This window comes from Physeter macrocephalus, chromosome 5, assembly GCF_002837175.3.
Source record: "Physeter macrocephalus isolate SW-GA chromosome 5, ASM283717v5, whole genome shotgun sequence".
In the NCBI taxonomy this organism is placed as follows: domain Eukaryota; kingdom Metazoa; phylum Chordata; class Mammalia; order Artiodactyla; family Physeteridae; genus Physeter; species Physeter macrocephalus.
The window spans coordinates 91,242,343-91,257,946 of NC_041218.1; the positions used below are offsets into that span (position 1 = coordinate 91,242,343).

Sequence of the window (15,604 nt, forward strand, 5' to 3'; positions counted from 1 at the left end):
CTGTTTTAGATATTAACATGATTGCAGAGGGCCTCCAAGACCTCCTTCTTGGACAGGGGGTCCTCAGGTTAGGAATCACTGTTCTAAGGTCGTATGTGTGGATACAAAAATCCAGCAAGGCCCATGAAGTACATTTCATGGCAGAAAGCATTAACACAGGATTAAGATGACCCTAAAACAGTAAAATATACATTTAATGGTGAAAAAACTATACTGAGGATAATGAACATGAAGACACATTATAAATATAAGTATTATGTGTATAACTGTGTCATTAAATGAAAATAGGAAAATAAAACAACTATAATTTTAACTAAAGACTTAAAAACATCCCTTTTAAAATGTGATAAAGTGGGAACTGAATAATTAGAGTTAAATAATTACAAAGATTGATTAACTGGAGATTGGTGGTAAGTCCACAGTATACTAAGGGAAACACAATTTTTGAATGTGTGCAGCTGAGTCACAAATATGAACAAATGTAAATTAAAATTTCTATACATTGTCAAATCTTAATGTAATAAAACAAAAAATAAAAGCAGAAATGAAACATAGCCACACACAGGCATTTAAAATATTCAGTGCCTGAGTTAGAAAGTCTAGAAAACATGACAAGAATATATTTTAAATTATGAATTTGTGACAAAAAATTGTATACTGCTAGCACATTATATAGAAGATATTTTCCTTTACTGTGAAAGAAAAAACAAAATGAAAAAGTCTTTATCAGGGTAATAAGCCAAAGAAATAGGAAACAAAAATAAATATACTAATAACAGATATAAACAAGATAAATATCTAATAAACACAATCATAGTTTATTCTAATCTGGACTCTTTGGCCAGGACTTTGTAATTATTTAAAGCCTTTTCCACAAAAATGTTAACTGAAATACATGTGCATATCATTCTGCTGAGCAAGGAAAATAATTATTTCATAAAATGAATATAAGTGGAGTGTAATGATGAATGCATTTATCTTTATAAAGTCACCTAATTCATTATGTACTTTTATGTGTCATGGTCCTAATTTTAGTAAGTGCTTTATTCACTCACCCCACCACAGCGCTCCATTTTCTGCTAAGCTTTTTCGTGAAACAAATTGTCATTCTTGATTCTTATGCCAGTGATTTTAATAAGAGCTCATTCGGGGCCACATTTTTAGCTTCGATGAAATATTTGTGGAACATCATTAACTACTTTACTCAGTGCCATAGTCTATTAACAAAGATGAATTGGCCATCATCCCTAGCCTTAGAAAATTTACAATCTGATACTGAATTAACTGGGTCCTTCTGTCAACAGAGAAATAACCAAATTTTAGAGTTGACTCTTCAAGTCATGAATGAATTTTGTGTTTGGTATGTTACTGTGGTACAAATTCTGTTTAACATCAAAAATCATTTACGGCTTCCCTGGTGGCGCAGTGGTTAAAAATCCGCCTGCCAATGCAGGGGACACGGGTTCGATCCCTGGTCTGGGAAGATCCCACATGCCGTGGAGCAACTAAGCCTGTGTGCCACGACTACTGAGCCTGAGCTCTAGAGCCCACATGCTGCAACTACTGAGCCCATGTGCCACAACTACTGAAGCCTGTGTGCCTAGAGCCCATGCTCCGCAACAAGAGAAGCCACGACTATGAGAAGCCCACGCACCGCAACGAAGAGTAGCCCCCGCTCGCCGCAACTAGAGAGAGCCCATGCCCCGCAACAAGAGACGCCACGACTATGAGAAGCCCACGCACCGCAACGAAGAGTAGCCCCCGCTCGCCGCAACTAGAGAAAGCCCGCGCACAGCAACGAAGACCCAACACAGCCAAAAATAATTAATTAATAAAAAAATCATTGAATCACATTCACAGTCCTTCAGCCTGTGAATGCTCTAAATAAAAATCATGTAAGCTCTTGTATTACACAGAAAAAAGTAGAGTTCACCTTCCATTCATTTAGATTCTCCACTAACAGCTGTCTGTCCATTGCCAGACTGTGCTAAGCCTGACATAACCCAGCCATTCAGAATTGGGAATTTTTCAGTCCTAGGGGACAAACCCAGATTCATGCTGGCCTAAGTAGGGGAGTGGGGTGGCATGAGGAGGTGAGGAATTTGTGTAACTGAAAGGATTAGGCATGGCTGCTCTAAAGTTGTTCATTTCTGGCTTCACTCTTAGGCCGGCTCTGGTAAGTATGACGATGGGTGGCTCCAGGCTTCCATGCTCCATGAGCAGGCTCGAAAGGACACTGCCACTTCCCTGACAGCTTCAGCAGAAATGCCAAGATGGCCTCTCACGTCATCCCTGAACAATCCCTAGTAGCCATGCCCAGTTCCCTGTTAATAGACATTTAGGTTGTTTTTAACATTTTGCTAATTACCCACAGCGTTGTTTTCCTGTAGGGCAGAAAGAATAATAATTCTACCTAAAATAATACTGTAAAAAAATGACATTTTAATTCTCTTAACTCATATATCTTCTAGGTTTACTACAACTCTCAATCTGTGTCTAGAAAAACATGAGCACTTAAAGAAGGTAGCCATTAGGGGAATGCAAATCAAAACCACAATGGGAGGCCACTACATACAAACTAGGATGGCTATAATGAAAAAGACATAGTAACATTTATTAGCATGACGTGGAGAAATTTGAACCCTCGCTCACCGCTGATGGGAATGTAAAATGGTACAGTTGCTGTGGAAATAGTCTGGCAGTTCCTCAAAAGTTAAACATAGGTTTACTATACGATCCTGCAATTCTACTCCTAGGTATATATCCAAGAGAAATGAAAACATATGTTTGTGCAGAAACTGTACACAAATGTTCATAGCAGTATTATTCATAAAAGTGGAAACAACCCAAATGTCCGTCAACTAATGAATGGGTAAATATAATGGAATATCATTTGGCGATAAAGAGAAATGAAATACTGATACATATTACAACATCGTTGAACCTTGAAAACATTATACTAAGTGAAAGAAGCTAGTCTCAAAGAACCATAGATTGTATGAATCCATTTATATGAAGTGTCCACAACAGGCAGGTCTAGAGACAGAAAGGAGATTCGTGGTTGCCCAGGAACAAGGTGGGGGTGGGGTGGGGAACCACTAGGAGGGGATTGGGGGATGATGGCAGAGAGTGTGGGATTTCTCTGTGGGGTAATGAAAACGTTCTAAAATTGACTGTGGTGACAGATGCACAACTCTGAATGTACTAAAAGCCACTGAACTGTATACTTTATTTTTAAAATTTATTTATTTATTTATGGCTGTGTTGGGTCTTCACTGCTACACACGGGCTCTCTCTAGTTGTGGCGAGCGGGGGCTTCTCATTGCGGTTGCTTCTGTTGTTGCAGAGCATGAGCTCTAGGCACGCCAGCTTCAGTAGCTGTGGCACGTGGGCTCAGCAGTTGTGGCTCGCGGGCTCTAGAGCTCAGGCTCAGTAGTTGTGGCGCACAGGCTTAGTTGCTCCGCGGTAATGTGGGATCTTCCTGGACCAGGGCTCGAACCTGTGTCCCCTGCGTTGGCAGGTGGATTCTCATCCACTGCTCCACCAGGGAAGTCCCCAAACTGTATACTTTAAATGGGTGAATTGTATGGTACATGAGTTACATCTCAAGCTGTTAAAAAAAAAAAAAAAAAAAGGATCTTAAACATGTTAACATATTTTTGCTTTCAGTTCTTTCTACAACTTCAACAGGCAGCATTGGAAGTCTTTGCAGAGAATAACACTCTCAGTAAATTGCAGCTGGGACAACTGGCCTCTATGGAGAGCTCTGTCTTTGATGACATGATTAACCTGTTAGAGCGTTTAAAGCATGACATGCTGACCCGGCAAGTAGACCATGTTTTTAGAGAAGTTAAAGATGCTGCAAAATTGTATAAAAAAGAAAGGTAAGTCTTCTGTACTTTCTTATAAGTCAACTCTCAACTCCAGTTTGATAGAAGTTAAAAGGTGACATGCAGTCAGATTTCCAAAGCGTCTAGATAGCACAGAGCTTGGCCTTTTGCACTCCAGACTTTTAACTGTTTCTAAAATATATTCAGACATTCTTAATCAGAATAAACTGATCCTCATAACTTAACCTTCAGATGTGTTTGTACGTCCAGCGAGCTGGTGTCTGATATGGGGTTGAATGCGTAGCCTGTCACGCGTTGACAAAGCAAGGTGCTGCTGTAGTACCTATGCATGCCTGTGCTATAGTTTAGTCCACTCTCATGATTCCTGTGACATCTGTTACCTCCCAGACGGTGAGCTCCTTGAGCGCAGGCAATGTCTGTCCTAGCAGTCCTGTCACACAGAGGACTTGTTATCAGTTTGGAAGTGTTATTAGTCCCTGTTGTTTTGCTGAAAATTAGAGTGTAAAATTAGCTGATGTCTTAAATGTAAATGCATTTTACATTTTAACTCTTATATCAGTAAGTCGTATTAAAACTGGGGATTTAAAAAATTTATCATCCTCATTAAGTAAAGAGTATTTCATTGAAAACTAAAATATAAACACAGGTACAGGGAATTCCCTGACGGTCCAGTGGTTAGGACTAAGCACTTTCACTGCCAGGGCCTGGGTTCAGTCCCTGGTCAGGGAACTAAGATCCCACAAGCCGTGTGGCGTGGCCAAAAAATAAAATTAAATAAATAAACAAACATTTATTTTCTGAGAGAGCTTTTAATGTTGGGCTGTACATTTTTTCTTATCCAAAATGCCCCAGGACAGTGCATTTCCCCACATTTAAAATGATTTGTTAAATCTCTAAAAATACAGAGAGATGAAAAATTTCTTAATAAAAATTAATGTGCTTCAGCAGTGCTGCTTCTGTTTTTTCCAGGTGGTTGTCCTTGCCATCGCAGTCAGAGCAGGCAGTGATGTCCCTGTCCAGTTCCGCTTGCCCCTTACTGCTTACTTTACGAGACCGTTTACTTCAATTGGAGCAGCAGCTCTGCTTCTCCTTATTTAAAATCTTCTGGCAAATGCTTGTAGAGAAGCTGGACATATACATCTACCAAGAAGTAAGTAAGAGTAGACTGTATGTTGGGCTGTGATGATAGAGGCAACTGCTATATGAATTGTCCTTTTTTTCAGATAATTCTTGCCAATCACTTCAATGAAGGAGGAGCGGCTCAGCTGCACTTCGATATGACTCGGAATCTTTTCCCTTTGTTTTCCCACTATTGCAAGAGGCCAGAAAATTATTTTAAACAGTAAGTGCAATATTTAACAATTAATTTTGATGTATCAAATTGTTAGAGGAAGTTGATTCGTTTTTTAACAGCTTTAGGGTTCCAGTGATGTTAAATATATATTGCATCAGTTAACAGTTTAAAGTATTCATTATGTACCAATAATACAAGATGTGACCCATGACCCCAAAAACTTGACCAGAACTGGATATAAATGATATGTTGGGCTTTGTTTTCTAATATTTGGTGTAATGCTCCTATGTGCTTATTACTGGGAAATAAATAGAAAATGAAAGCAAATGCAGTTCTGCCATATTCAATAAATAGAAGAAATTTGAAATATATTTAGTACTGAATAACAGGCCAGGCCTGAAGAAAATTTGTTTTCTTAAATATTTGATATCAATTTTGGTTCTAAGTATAATTTTAAATGGATGTAAGAGAATTCTTACAAGTATTTTTAGAAATTGTTGATGTAAAATTTAAATTATTTAGGTTTTTGAGATTAATAAAGTATTCCTTTTAAACATATAAAATGGAAGTTTTTTTGCTCATTTCAGTAAGGTAGCTATTTCTGCTTTTTTTGTTTTAGTATTCTACCTTTCTGCTTTTATTTTGTCCCTTAATTTTCTCTTTTCCTGTATCCTAATGTACCTAAAGTCTTAGCTACATTTAATAGACTGTTACTATCAAGTATCACATTTTGGGAAATAATGGATACGTACCAAAAACAATGATCCTATTACCTTATAGTAATCTAATGAAATATAAACTCTGTACATATACAGTCAAAACACGTTAAAAGAGCCAAATAGCTAATCCATAAAGAGTTTTTATAAACTATAAATGATATGATCTAGCAGTTCAGGGTAGTTGTTTAGTTTTTCAAAATGAAATTGTTACAGGGTAATATGGGATGATATAGATAATGGAGATCTCATTTACCTCCAGTTTTTTTTTTTTTTTTTTAAACAGTGTAAAAGAAGCCTGTATTGTTTTGAATTTGAACACTGGTTCTGCCCTACTTCTGAGAGATGTCCTGCAGTCAACTTCAGGGCAACCTCCTGCCACAGCGGCATTAAATGAAGTCGGAATTTATAAACTGGCTCAACAAGATGTTGAGATTCTACTAAATTTGAGGACAAACTGGCCTAACACTGGAAAATAAAGTGTCTTTTTTCCTTTTGGGGTTTTTTGTTTGTTTAATAAAGAAGAAGCCAGAGCCAGTTGGATTTCAAGTTATATGATGAAGTTCTGAATGAATGAAACTGAACAACTGAAAACTGTATAGAATCATTTATTATCTTGGACTTACAATGTTATTAAAATGCTGACCATATTTCCTGAGTCCTCTTGTTCCTAAGAAAACAAAAACCAAAAGCTCAGAAGCCATGAAAACTCAGAGTAATTCCATTTACAAATATAAATGATGAATATGTCTGTTGAATAAAATGAAAGAGCAGAGATAATAAATTATAATCAACTTTTAATTTTCTTTGCCAATTCAGGGAGACTGTTTGTAGATAATCTAACATAACAAATAAACTTTTAAAAATCACTTTAAAATGTATGTTTAACTCTATGACATAAATCACAGCAAGATCCTTTTTGACCCACCTCCTAGGGAAAGGGAAATAAAAACTAAACAAATGGGACCTAATGAAACTTAAAAGCTTTTTTGCACAGTAAAGGAAACCATAAACAAGGCAAAAAGACAACCCTCAGAATGGGAGAAAATATTTGCAAATGAAGCAACTGACAAAGGATTAATCTTCAAAGTATACAAGCAGCGCATGCAGCTCAATATCAAAAAAAACAAACAACCCAATCCAAAAATGGGCAGAAGACCTAAATAGACATTTCTCCAAAGAAGACATACAGATGGCCAAGAAGCACATGAAAGGATGCTCAGCATCACTAATCATTAGAGAAATGCAAATCAAAACTACATGAGGTATCACCTCACACCGGTCAGAATGGCCATCATCAAAAAGTCTACAAACAATAAATGCTGGAGAGGGTGTGGAGAAAAGGGAACCCTCTTGCACTGTTGGTGGGAAGGTAAATTGATACAGCCACTATGGAGAACAGTATGGAGGTTCCTTAAAAAACTACAAATAGAACTACCATCTACCAACTACAATCCAGCAATCCCACTATTGGGCATATATACCCTGAGAAAACCATAATTCAAAGAGTCATGTACCACAATGTTCATTGCAGCTCTATTTACAATAGCCAGGACATGGAAGCAACCTAAGTGTCCATCGACAGATGAATGGATAAAGAAGATGTGGCACATATATACAATGGAATATTACTCAGCCATAAAAAGAAACGAAATTGAGTTATATGTAGCCAGGTGGACGGACCAAGAGTGTGTCACACAGAGTGAAGTAAGTCAGAAAGAGAAAAATACCATATGCTAACACACATATATGGAATCTAAAAAAAAAAAAATGGTTCTGAAGGACCTAGGGACAGGACAGGAATGAAGACTCAAAGTGAGAGTGGCATGGACATATATACACGACCAAATGTAAAATAGATAGCTAGTGGGAAGCAGCCGCATAGCACAGGGAGATCAGCTTGGTGCTTTGTGACCACCTAGAGGGGTGGATAGGGAGGGTGGGAGGGAGGTGCAAGAGGGAGGGGATATGGGGATATATATATACGTATAGCTGGTTCACTTTGTTATACAGCAGAAACTAACACACCACTGTAAACCAATTATACTCCAGTAAAGATGTTAAAAAATAAAATATGTTTATAATTGAAGTTCCTGTATCTAGTTTGGAAATTCACTATATTTCCCGTAAGAAAACATATTATGAGATAGTGACTAAAATAGGATTGCTCTCATTTTCTACAAATGTCTTTCCATTCAGAATACTTCCTAGTTCCATTCCATGTGACAGTGGGCAACCTTTGCTTTGTGGATGAAACATTTTAGCTAGAGCACTGTGCTACCATCATTCTCTGGGGTAGGTAATGTAATTAAACATTTTTTGTTGAATATTTATGTAACTAATGATGAGATGAGAATCTTAAACTTACTTTTCTCTTCTAACTTCTCCTTGACCTTGGATTATGTTAAATAAAACTTTTAAACAAACTGAGCTAGATTAGCTAGAGGATTCCAGAACTATCAAGTTTTATTCCCTCGGTTGTTTTTTTTGTTTGTTTTCTGACTTAGCATTTAGTTAGTACTTTTCATGCTGTAATACCTCAAATCTGAAATTGTTAGGCTGGCATGCAGCCTGTACTATTGATAAACTTTTACGAAATCATTTTTAGGAAGTATTTTGAGAGAAATTTTATTACTCTATATACAGAGATTTTCCAACTAGTATATTGAGCCTAAAGCTTTTCTGTTAGTTCTTCTAGCAGATTGGGGCTTCTCTACCTCATTCTTTGAGAATTGCTGGGGTTTCCCATTGAGAAAAGAAGGAAGCTGCCTCTGGATCCTCCTAACCCCAGCATCCTCTCCCTCCCCTCCCCCCGAGGCTTAGAGAGTACTGTCAGCCCTGCCTGTCCTCACTTTCTAGTCAGCTGAAAGTTTCAGGGGAATGAAATGTTTCTATCAGAAGGCAGGAACCTTTGTTCTAAAATGTATTAATTGTACTTCAAAATCATGCCACGTTATTTAAATATTAGTCACTTAAAAATAAACTTACACTTCACGCATGAATTTTTCACAAGTTATTCCATGTCCATCATCTTTTAAAACTTCATCTGCAGTACACAGACCCAGGGTTTTTAGGGCTATAAGAATAAGAAGAAAGGAAAATTTACAAAGTGAGAATTAGTTTCAGCTAGGGAAATTTACGGAATGACCACAAATTATTACCTCAATTTGTAGAAGATACTGACCTTCTTTATACTGTATAAATGATATGGATCCTTTATTCGAGGAGTCCAGCATCTGAAACATGGCTGCAATGTTAGAGTTATCCATAAAGAAAGGGAAAGCCATGCCTGATACTTTGGCAGTTCTCAGCCGTTCCAATATAGATATTAAATACTCTCTTGGTTTTTCTGTAAAAGAATAGTTCCAATTCTTTCTGATATGAAATTAAAATATGTCACAAATGGAAATAGTCATGTAACAATTATTAAATACCTATATTTGAAGTACTGTACTAAGCACTGGGAATATAGGCCTTGCTTGCAGGAAAGGCAAGACAATAAACAATTAAATAATTATATACAAAAGTGCTCTACTCCGGATGACTGAATAAAAATGTCCAGAGATTGGATCTATGCATTTTTCAAAAAAGCTCCTCAGGTGACTCTTAATTTATAGACAGAGTTGAAAACCCTCAAAATGGAACAACATGATGCAGGAAAAAAGGCCAGCTAAAAGAAGGAAAAAATAGATTTTAAAAAACAAACACTTAGATTAATATAGTCCTCCAATTAGGAAGCATAAATGTTCATTCCTAACATAAGGGCAGTATGTTGGATAAACAGGCTATCTTTCATCTACACAATGTGAAAAATTAAAAATCAAGATCAATCCACTTTTCAGAAATAATGCAGGTTAGTTATGATAATAAAAGAAGCCAAAAGAAGTAAAAATGGCATGGCTTAGATGATGAATGCTCCATCTGTTCCGTCACTGTATTTCAGTCCTAGGATTTACGTGTGTGTGTGCGTGTGCGTGTGTGTGTGTATTTTAAAAGTCTTTTAAAAACTCTTGTCACTGGGAATTTCATACATATAATAAAAGTAGACAGAAAAGTATAATGAACTCATCACCAGCTTCAACTGTTCAGTTTTGTGGCTGGTCTTATTTCACCATGATCCCACCTAGGTCCCCTCTTCCTATATTATTCTGAAGTAAATCACAGCAATCACATTTCATTACTGAATGTTTCAGTGTGCATCTCTAAAAGCTAAGGACCCCCTTTTCTCTTTTTTGCTGAGCTATAACTGACATAAAATTGTGTAAGTTTAAGGTGTGCAATATGTTGGTTTGGTACCTTTATACTGCAGTATGATTGCCACTGCAGTGCTAGCTAATAGTTCTATCACATCACATAATGATCATGGCTTTTTTGCAGTGAGAATAATTAAGATCTAGTCTCTTAGCAAGTTTGATGTTTACAATACAGCATTGTTCTCTGTAATCACTATGCTGTGCATTAGATCTCCAGGACTTAGTTATGTACTAGTTGCAAGTTTGTACCCTTAAACAACATCTCTCCTATCCCGCATCCCCCAGCCTCTGGTAACCACCATTCTACTCTGTTTTTAGGAGTTTGGCTTTTCTAGATTCCACATGTAAGTGATATCACACAGTTTTTGTCTTTCTCTCTTTGACTTATTTCACTTAGCACAATGTCCTCAAGGTCCACCCATGACAGCTGTTCTAACAGGTGTAACTTGATATCTCATTGTGGTTTTAATTTGCATTCCCCTGATGATTTGTGATATAGAGCATCTTTTCATGTACCTGTTGCCATTTGGATGTCTTCTTAGGAAAAATACCTATTTAGTTCCTCTGCCCATTTTTAATCAAATTGTTTTTTTGTCATTGAGTTATATGGGTTCTTCATTTATTTTGGATATTAGCCCCTTATCATATATATGATTTGCAAATATTTTTTTCCCATTCCATAGACTGCCTTTTCATTTTGTTGATTGTTTCTTTTGCTGTGCAGAAGTTTTTAAGTTTAATTTAGTCTCACTTGTTGATACTTGCTTTTGTTGTTTGTGCTTTTGGGGTCATATCCAAAAGTCATTGACAAGACCAATGTCAAGGAGCTTCTTCCCTGTGTTTTCTTCTAGGAATTTCACAGTATTCAGGTCTTATGTTTAAGTCTTTAATCCATTTCGAATTAATTTTTGTGAATGGTGTTAGACAGGGGTCCAGTTTTCTTTTTCTGCATGTGGTTATTCAGTCTTCCCAACACCATTTGTTGAAGAGGGGACTCCTTTTTCTTTTTCATGTTACCACAATACTGTTATCGTGATACAATTTACACATCTAACAAAATTCTTAATATTCTCAAATAGCCAGGCATTATTCAAATTTCCAGTTTTCTCACAAATGTCATAAATTGTAAACACTCTTTAAAAATCAGTAATCAAACAGAGTCCACACATTGTGATAGGTTATGTTTTTAAGTCTCTCTTAATCATATAGGTTTCTCCTCCATGTATTTCACTCCTTGGAATTTATGTGTTGAAACTAGAAGTAGGCAGACTTTTAATCTAATATAGTGCCTTTTTGTGCAACTTTTAATACATTATAGCAGCAAATAGGTTACTAAGGCAATCACATCATGTATGTAGTCTTCTGTCATTTCTTTCTGAACTGTATAACAAAATTAAAAGGAGAAAAATGTCCAAGTTTGATTTCAACTCACTACATTTCTTTTTAAGGCTAGATACGTAAATAATGCTAATGGAACTTGGTATGTTCCTTTGATGAAGATTTGTTGCTGTATAGCCTTCAGACTACATGAGGTGCTATAATGTCTATATTTGGAATCTATAATTTATACTCCACCTGCTTCTAAAAATGTTTTGAAAATGCTTACAACGTAGGTATATATAATAAAGATATAAATTTTTTAAAACATGAAGGGAAGAGCCAAATGGCACTAACCACTTAAGTTACATAAATGTCAGCTGATAATGACCATCAGTTCTTCAAGGGAGACAAACTTCAAGTTCAAAGTTGTAATACTAATAGCTAGTATTTACTGAGCCCTTACTATGTGCCTGGTACTATGATAAACATTTTCTTTGGCTTACCTGATTTTCTCCTCACAACAGTCACTTGCTCAAGGCAACACAGCCAGTATGAACCCAGTCAGTGCGCTTCCACGGCTCCCAGATTCTACCACACTCAACTAACTCAAACATGGGAAGCACCTGCGACACCCAAACCTAGGCAGTCATGACAATCTCCCCGGAGTCTTTCTCCTCAGCAGCTCTCAAAGTCGTCTGATCCCCACCCACTGCCACAGCAGTAGTTCTCACCTGGGTGACTACAACTGCCTCCTTAAAACAACTTCTGATTTTTTTAAAGTCATCCCCTAAAAATATATACTCCCTCCTTCCACAGCATAGAATTGCCACTGGGAAGGGCTGCCCAGCCAGGGGCTGTATTTCCCACTATACCCCAGAAAAGGCCAGATTTTCCTACCAAATGACTTCAGATTATGTCAAGTTTGGCTGTTAAATGAGTTGGGTTGTTGGGTTTCAGAGCTTCTAGAATTTAGGGATCAAGGATGTGGGACTGTGGATGTGTTCTCACAACAGTAATAGCCCAACCACACTGTGAAGTCTTATTTTCCATAACTCCCTTACAATTCCCAACGTTTTCAAACTGAGATACATATCATAATGCCAGGAGCTTTGCAAAGACCCAAGATAAAGATAGTGTTTCTTCCTGAGCATCAATCATACAATAGTGAGTAATATGGAACATATTAAGAAATGGATATAATCCGACATCCCTGGTGGCGCAGTGGTTAAGAATCCGCCTGCCAGTGCAGGGGACATGGGTTCGAGCCCTAGTCCAGGAAGATCCCACATGCCATGGAGCAACTAAGCCCGTGAGCCACAACTACTGAGCCTGTACTCTAGAGCCCATGCTCTAGAGCCCACGAGCCACAACTACTGAGCCCGTGTGCCACAGCTACTGAAGCCCACCTGCCTAGAGCCTGTGCTCCGCAACAAGAGAAGCCACCGCAATGAGAAGCCCGTGCACCGCAACCAACAGTAGCCCCTGCTCACCACAACTAGAGAAAGCCAGCGTGCAGCAACGAAGACCCAACACAGCCAAACAAAAACAAAAGCCAAAAAAAACCCTTTAAAAAACAAGTAAATAAATAAAAGAAAAGCTACTTAAAAAAAAAAAGAAATGGATATACGGTAGTTCTCCCTTATCCATGGAGAATACATTCCAAGACCCTCTGTAAAGCCTGAAACCACATGATAAAGTTTAATTTATAAATTAGGCATAGTAAGAAATTAACAACTAATAATAAAATCAATTATAATGATCTACCATAATAAAAGTTATATGAATGTGGTCTCTCTCAAAACACCTTACTGTACAAGTTTAATGCCTTTTCCATCTTAACTAAGCACTTATGCACTGTGGCTGTAACCTTTGCAGTCTGAACCACATCAGCAAAACTCAAATGAATTTCTTTTCCTTCTTCACAATTTCACAATTTCACAGGCTCTGGAGCCTGCACACCACAACTAGAGAGAAAAAAACCCACACACCACAATTAGAGAGAAGCCCACGCGCCACAATGAAGATCACGCGTGCCACAACTAGGACCCATCGCAGCCAAAAATAAATAAATAAATAATAAATAAAATCTTTTAAAAAAAGAAATGGTGAACAAAGGTTTTTCTTTACCTTTAATGTTATCTGCCTAGGAAACAAAAATGTACGTCTTGGGCTTTCCTGTTGGCGCAGTTGTTAAGAATCCTCCTGCCAATGCAAGGGACATGGGTTCGAGCCCTGGTCTGGGAAGATCCCATGTACCGCAGAGCAACTAAGCCCGTGCACCACAACTACTGAGCCTGTGCTCTAGAGCCCGTGAGCCACAACTACTGGGCCCGTGTGCCACAACTACTGAAGCCCGCAAGCCTAGGACCTGTGCTCCACAACAAGAGAAGCCACTGCAATGAGAAGCCCACGCACCACAATGAAGAGTAGCCCCCGCTCGCCGCAACTAGAGAAAGCCTGTACGCAGCAACGAAGACCCAATGCAGCCAAAAATTAAAAAAAGATGTACGTCTTATGAAAATAATTTACAGTGCTTCACGTTGTCATTATCAGGTCTTACACTATGTAGAAAAAAAAAAACCTGACTCATAGAATTAAAAGAGCTAATTTTTGTTTGTTTGGTTTTTTACAACTATATAACTTTCTGTATTTGCCTTTGAAATCTTTTGTCACTTTGGTTGAATGGATAACTAAGTATTGTTTCACAGTGACCTGTGATTCTATTTGATCACATATTTTAAATGTTTTGACATTTTAAACAAACTTCCCAAATCAAATTCTGAATGAAGCTAAAAGAGAAATGTTAATTTACTTAGGCTCATTTGATATATTAGACTTCATGGGAAACATCATCAAATAAAAAGCAATATTTAACCTTCTTAGGTCATATTTAAACAGGATATATATCATTAAAATAAGTAATTCAGAAATTAAATTAAATTCTTAAAAATCTATATCCTGGCATAATGTTATCAGTCATAATCCCAACTATTATCTTAAAACATTATATATCATAAAAGTAACCAAATTTCCTTGTCAATTGCATAATTTTTGGTGTGTGTATGTGAACACTTACCAGATCTTTAACCATGACTATTTTTAGGTCTTTTGCCACTCACAGACAGTTATTGTTTTACTGTGATGGTTTTGCAAAAATGTTCCTAAAAAGTGCTTTATCTTCAAGAAGATTCATGGAAAAGACTCTGAAAAGTAAAGGTTTCTGATAATTATAAGATCATATCATTGAACTGGGTAAGAATTTCTAGAACTCTAGTAGAAAACTGATTCATAAAGCTGCCTACCAAGATCAAGCAAAATAAGAATTAATTATGTAAGACTGAATGAACTGATGACGATTTTAATTTTTATGATTTAATTTAAAACATTGCTGGTTCTTTAATGTTTTGTTTTACAGATTTAAAGAGGCCTCTTTTCTCCTCTCTTTTAAGCTATCTATAACTTATTGAAATTTGGTGAAGTATATATTTGCAACAAAGGTTGAAACATTTATCTTTTTCTCCCTACCTGATTCCTCCAGAATTTTGAAACTCTTACTAAATATTCTTATTTTTCATGACAATATATATATTTGCACAATGGAAAAAATGGACAAGTCCTTGGCTTGGCTTTTTAGCCTAAAGAGACTTTAAAGGTCTAATCTGAGATTCCTTATGAAAAGTTCCAGCAAAGCAGATTTAAAAGAGTCCATACAAGCCTCTTAGATAACCTCATCTACCAGAGGGCAGACAGCAGAAGTAAGAAGAACGACAATCCTGTAGCCTGTGGAACAAAAACCACATTCACAGAAAGATAGACAAGAGGAAAAGGCAGAGGGCTATGTACCAGATGAAGGAACAAGATAAAACCCCAGAAAAACAACTAAATGAACTGGTGATAGGCAACTTTCCAGGAAAAGAATTCAGAATAATGATAGTGAAGATGATCCAGGACCTTGGAAAAAGCATGGAGGCAAAGATGAAGAATATGCAAGAAATGTTTAACAAAGACCTAGAAGAATTAAAGAACAAACAAACAGAGATGAACAATACAATAACTGAAATGAAAACTACACTAGAAGGAATCAATAGCAGAATAACTGAGGCAGAAGAACGGATAAGTGACCTGGAAGACAGAATGGTGGAATTCACTGCTGTGGAACAGAATAAAGAA

General features: G+C 37.1%; 2 protein-coding genes across 8 annotated transcripts in view; one reads left to right on the plus strand and one right to left on the minus strand.

Annotated features, from left to right (window-relative positions):
* Positions 1-7,668, plus strand: part of RINT1 (RAD50 interactor 1) — a 34,142-nt gene extending 26,474 nt beyond the window's left edge. For 3 of the 4 annotated variants that reach the window (XM_007105799.3, XM_028490167.2, XM_028490168.2), the window contains 4 exons: positions 3,670-3,884; positions 4,821-5,001; positions 5,075-5,193; positions 6,148-7,668. In XM_007105799.3, coding sequence (XP_007105861.1) covers positions 3,670-3,884; positions 4,821-5,001; positions 5,075-5,193; positions 6,148-6,340 — 708 coding nt within the window. In that variant the 3' untranslated portion in view covers positions 6,341-7,668. Of the gene's footprint in view, positions 1-3,669; positions 3,885-4,820; positions 5,048-5,074; positions 5,194-6,147 lie in introns of those variants that run through there. The other variant, XM_055085078.1, reaches the window with a different exon arrangement.
* EFCAB10 (EF-hand calcium binding domain 10) overlaps positions 3,270-15,604 on the minus strand; it is a 20,492-nt gene continuing 8,157 nt past the window's right edge. Inside the window, exons 2-5 of one of the 4 annotated variants that reach the window (XM_024115932.3) lie at positions 9,046-9,210; positions 8,850-8,937; positions 6,488-6,531; positions 3,270-3,610 (exon numbers count right to left, since the gene is read on the minus strand). In XM_024115932.3, the coding sequence (XP_023971700.1) occupies positions 6,495-6,531; positions 8,850-8,937; positions 9,046-9,210 (290 nt within the window). In that variant the 3' untranslated portion in view covers positions 3,270-3,610; positions 6,488-6,494. Of the gene's footprint in view, positions 3,611-5,072; positions 5,161-6,454; positions 6,532-8,849; positions 8,938-9,045; positions 9,211-15,604 lie in introns of those variants that run through there. The other 3 variants (XM_024115930.2, XM_024115931.2, XM_028490176.1) reach the window with 3 other exon arrangements.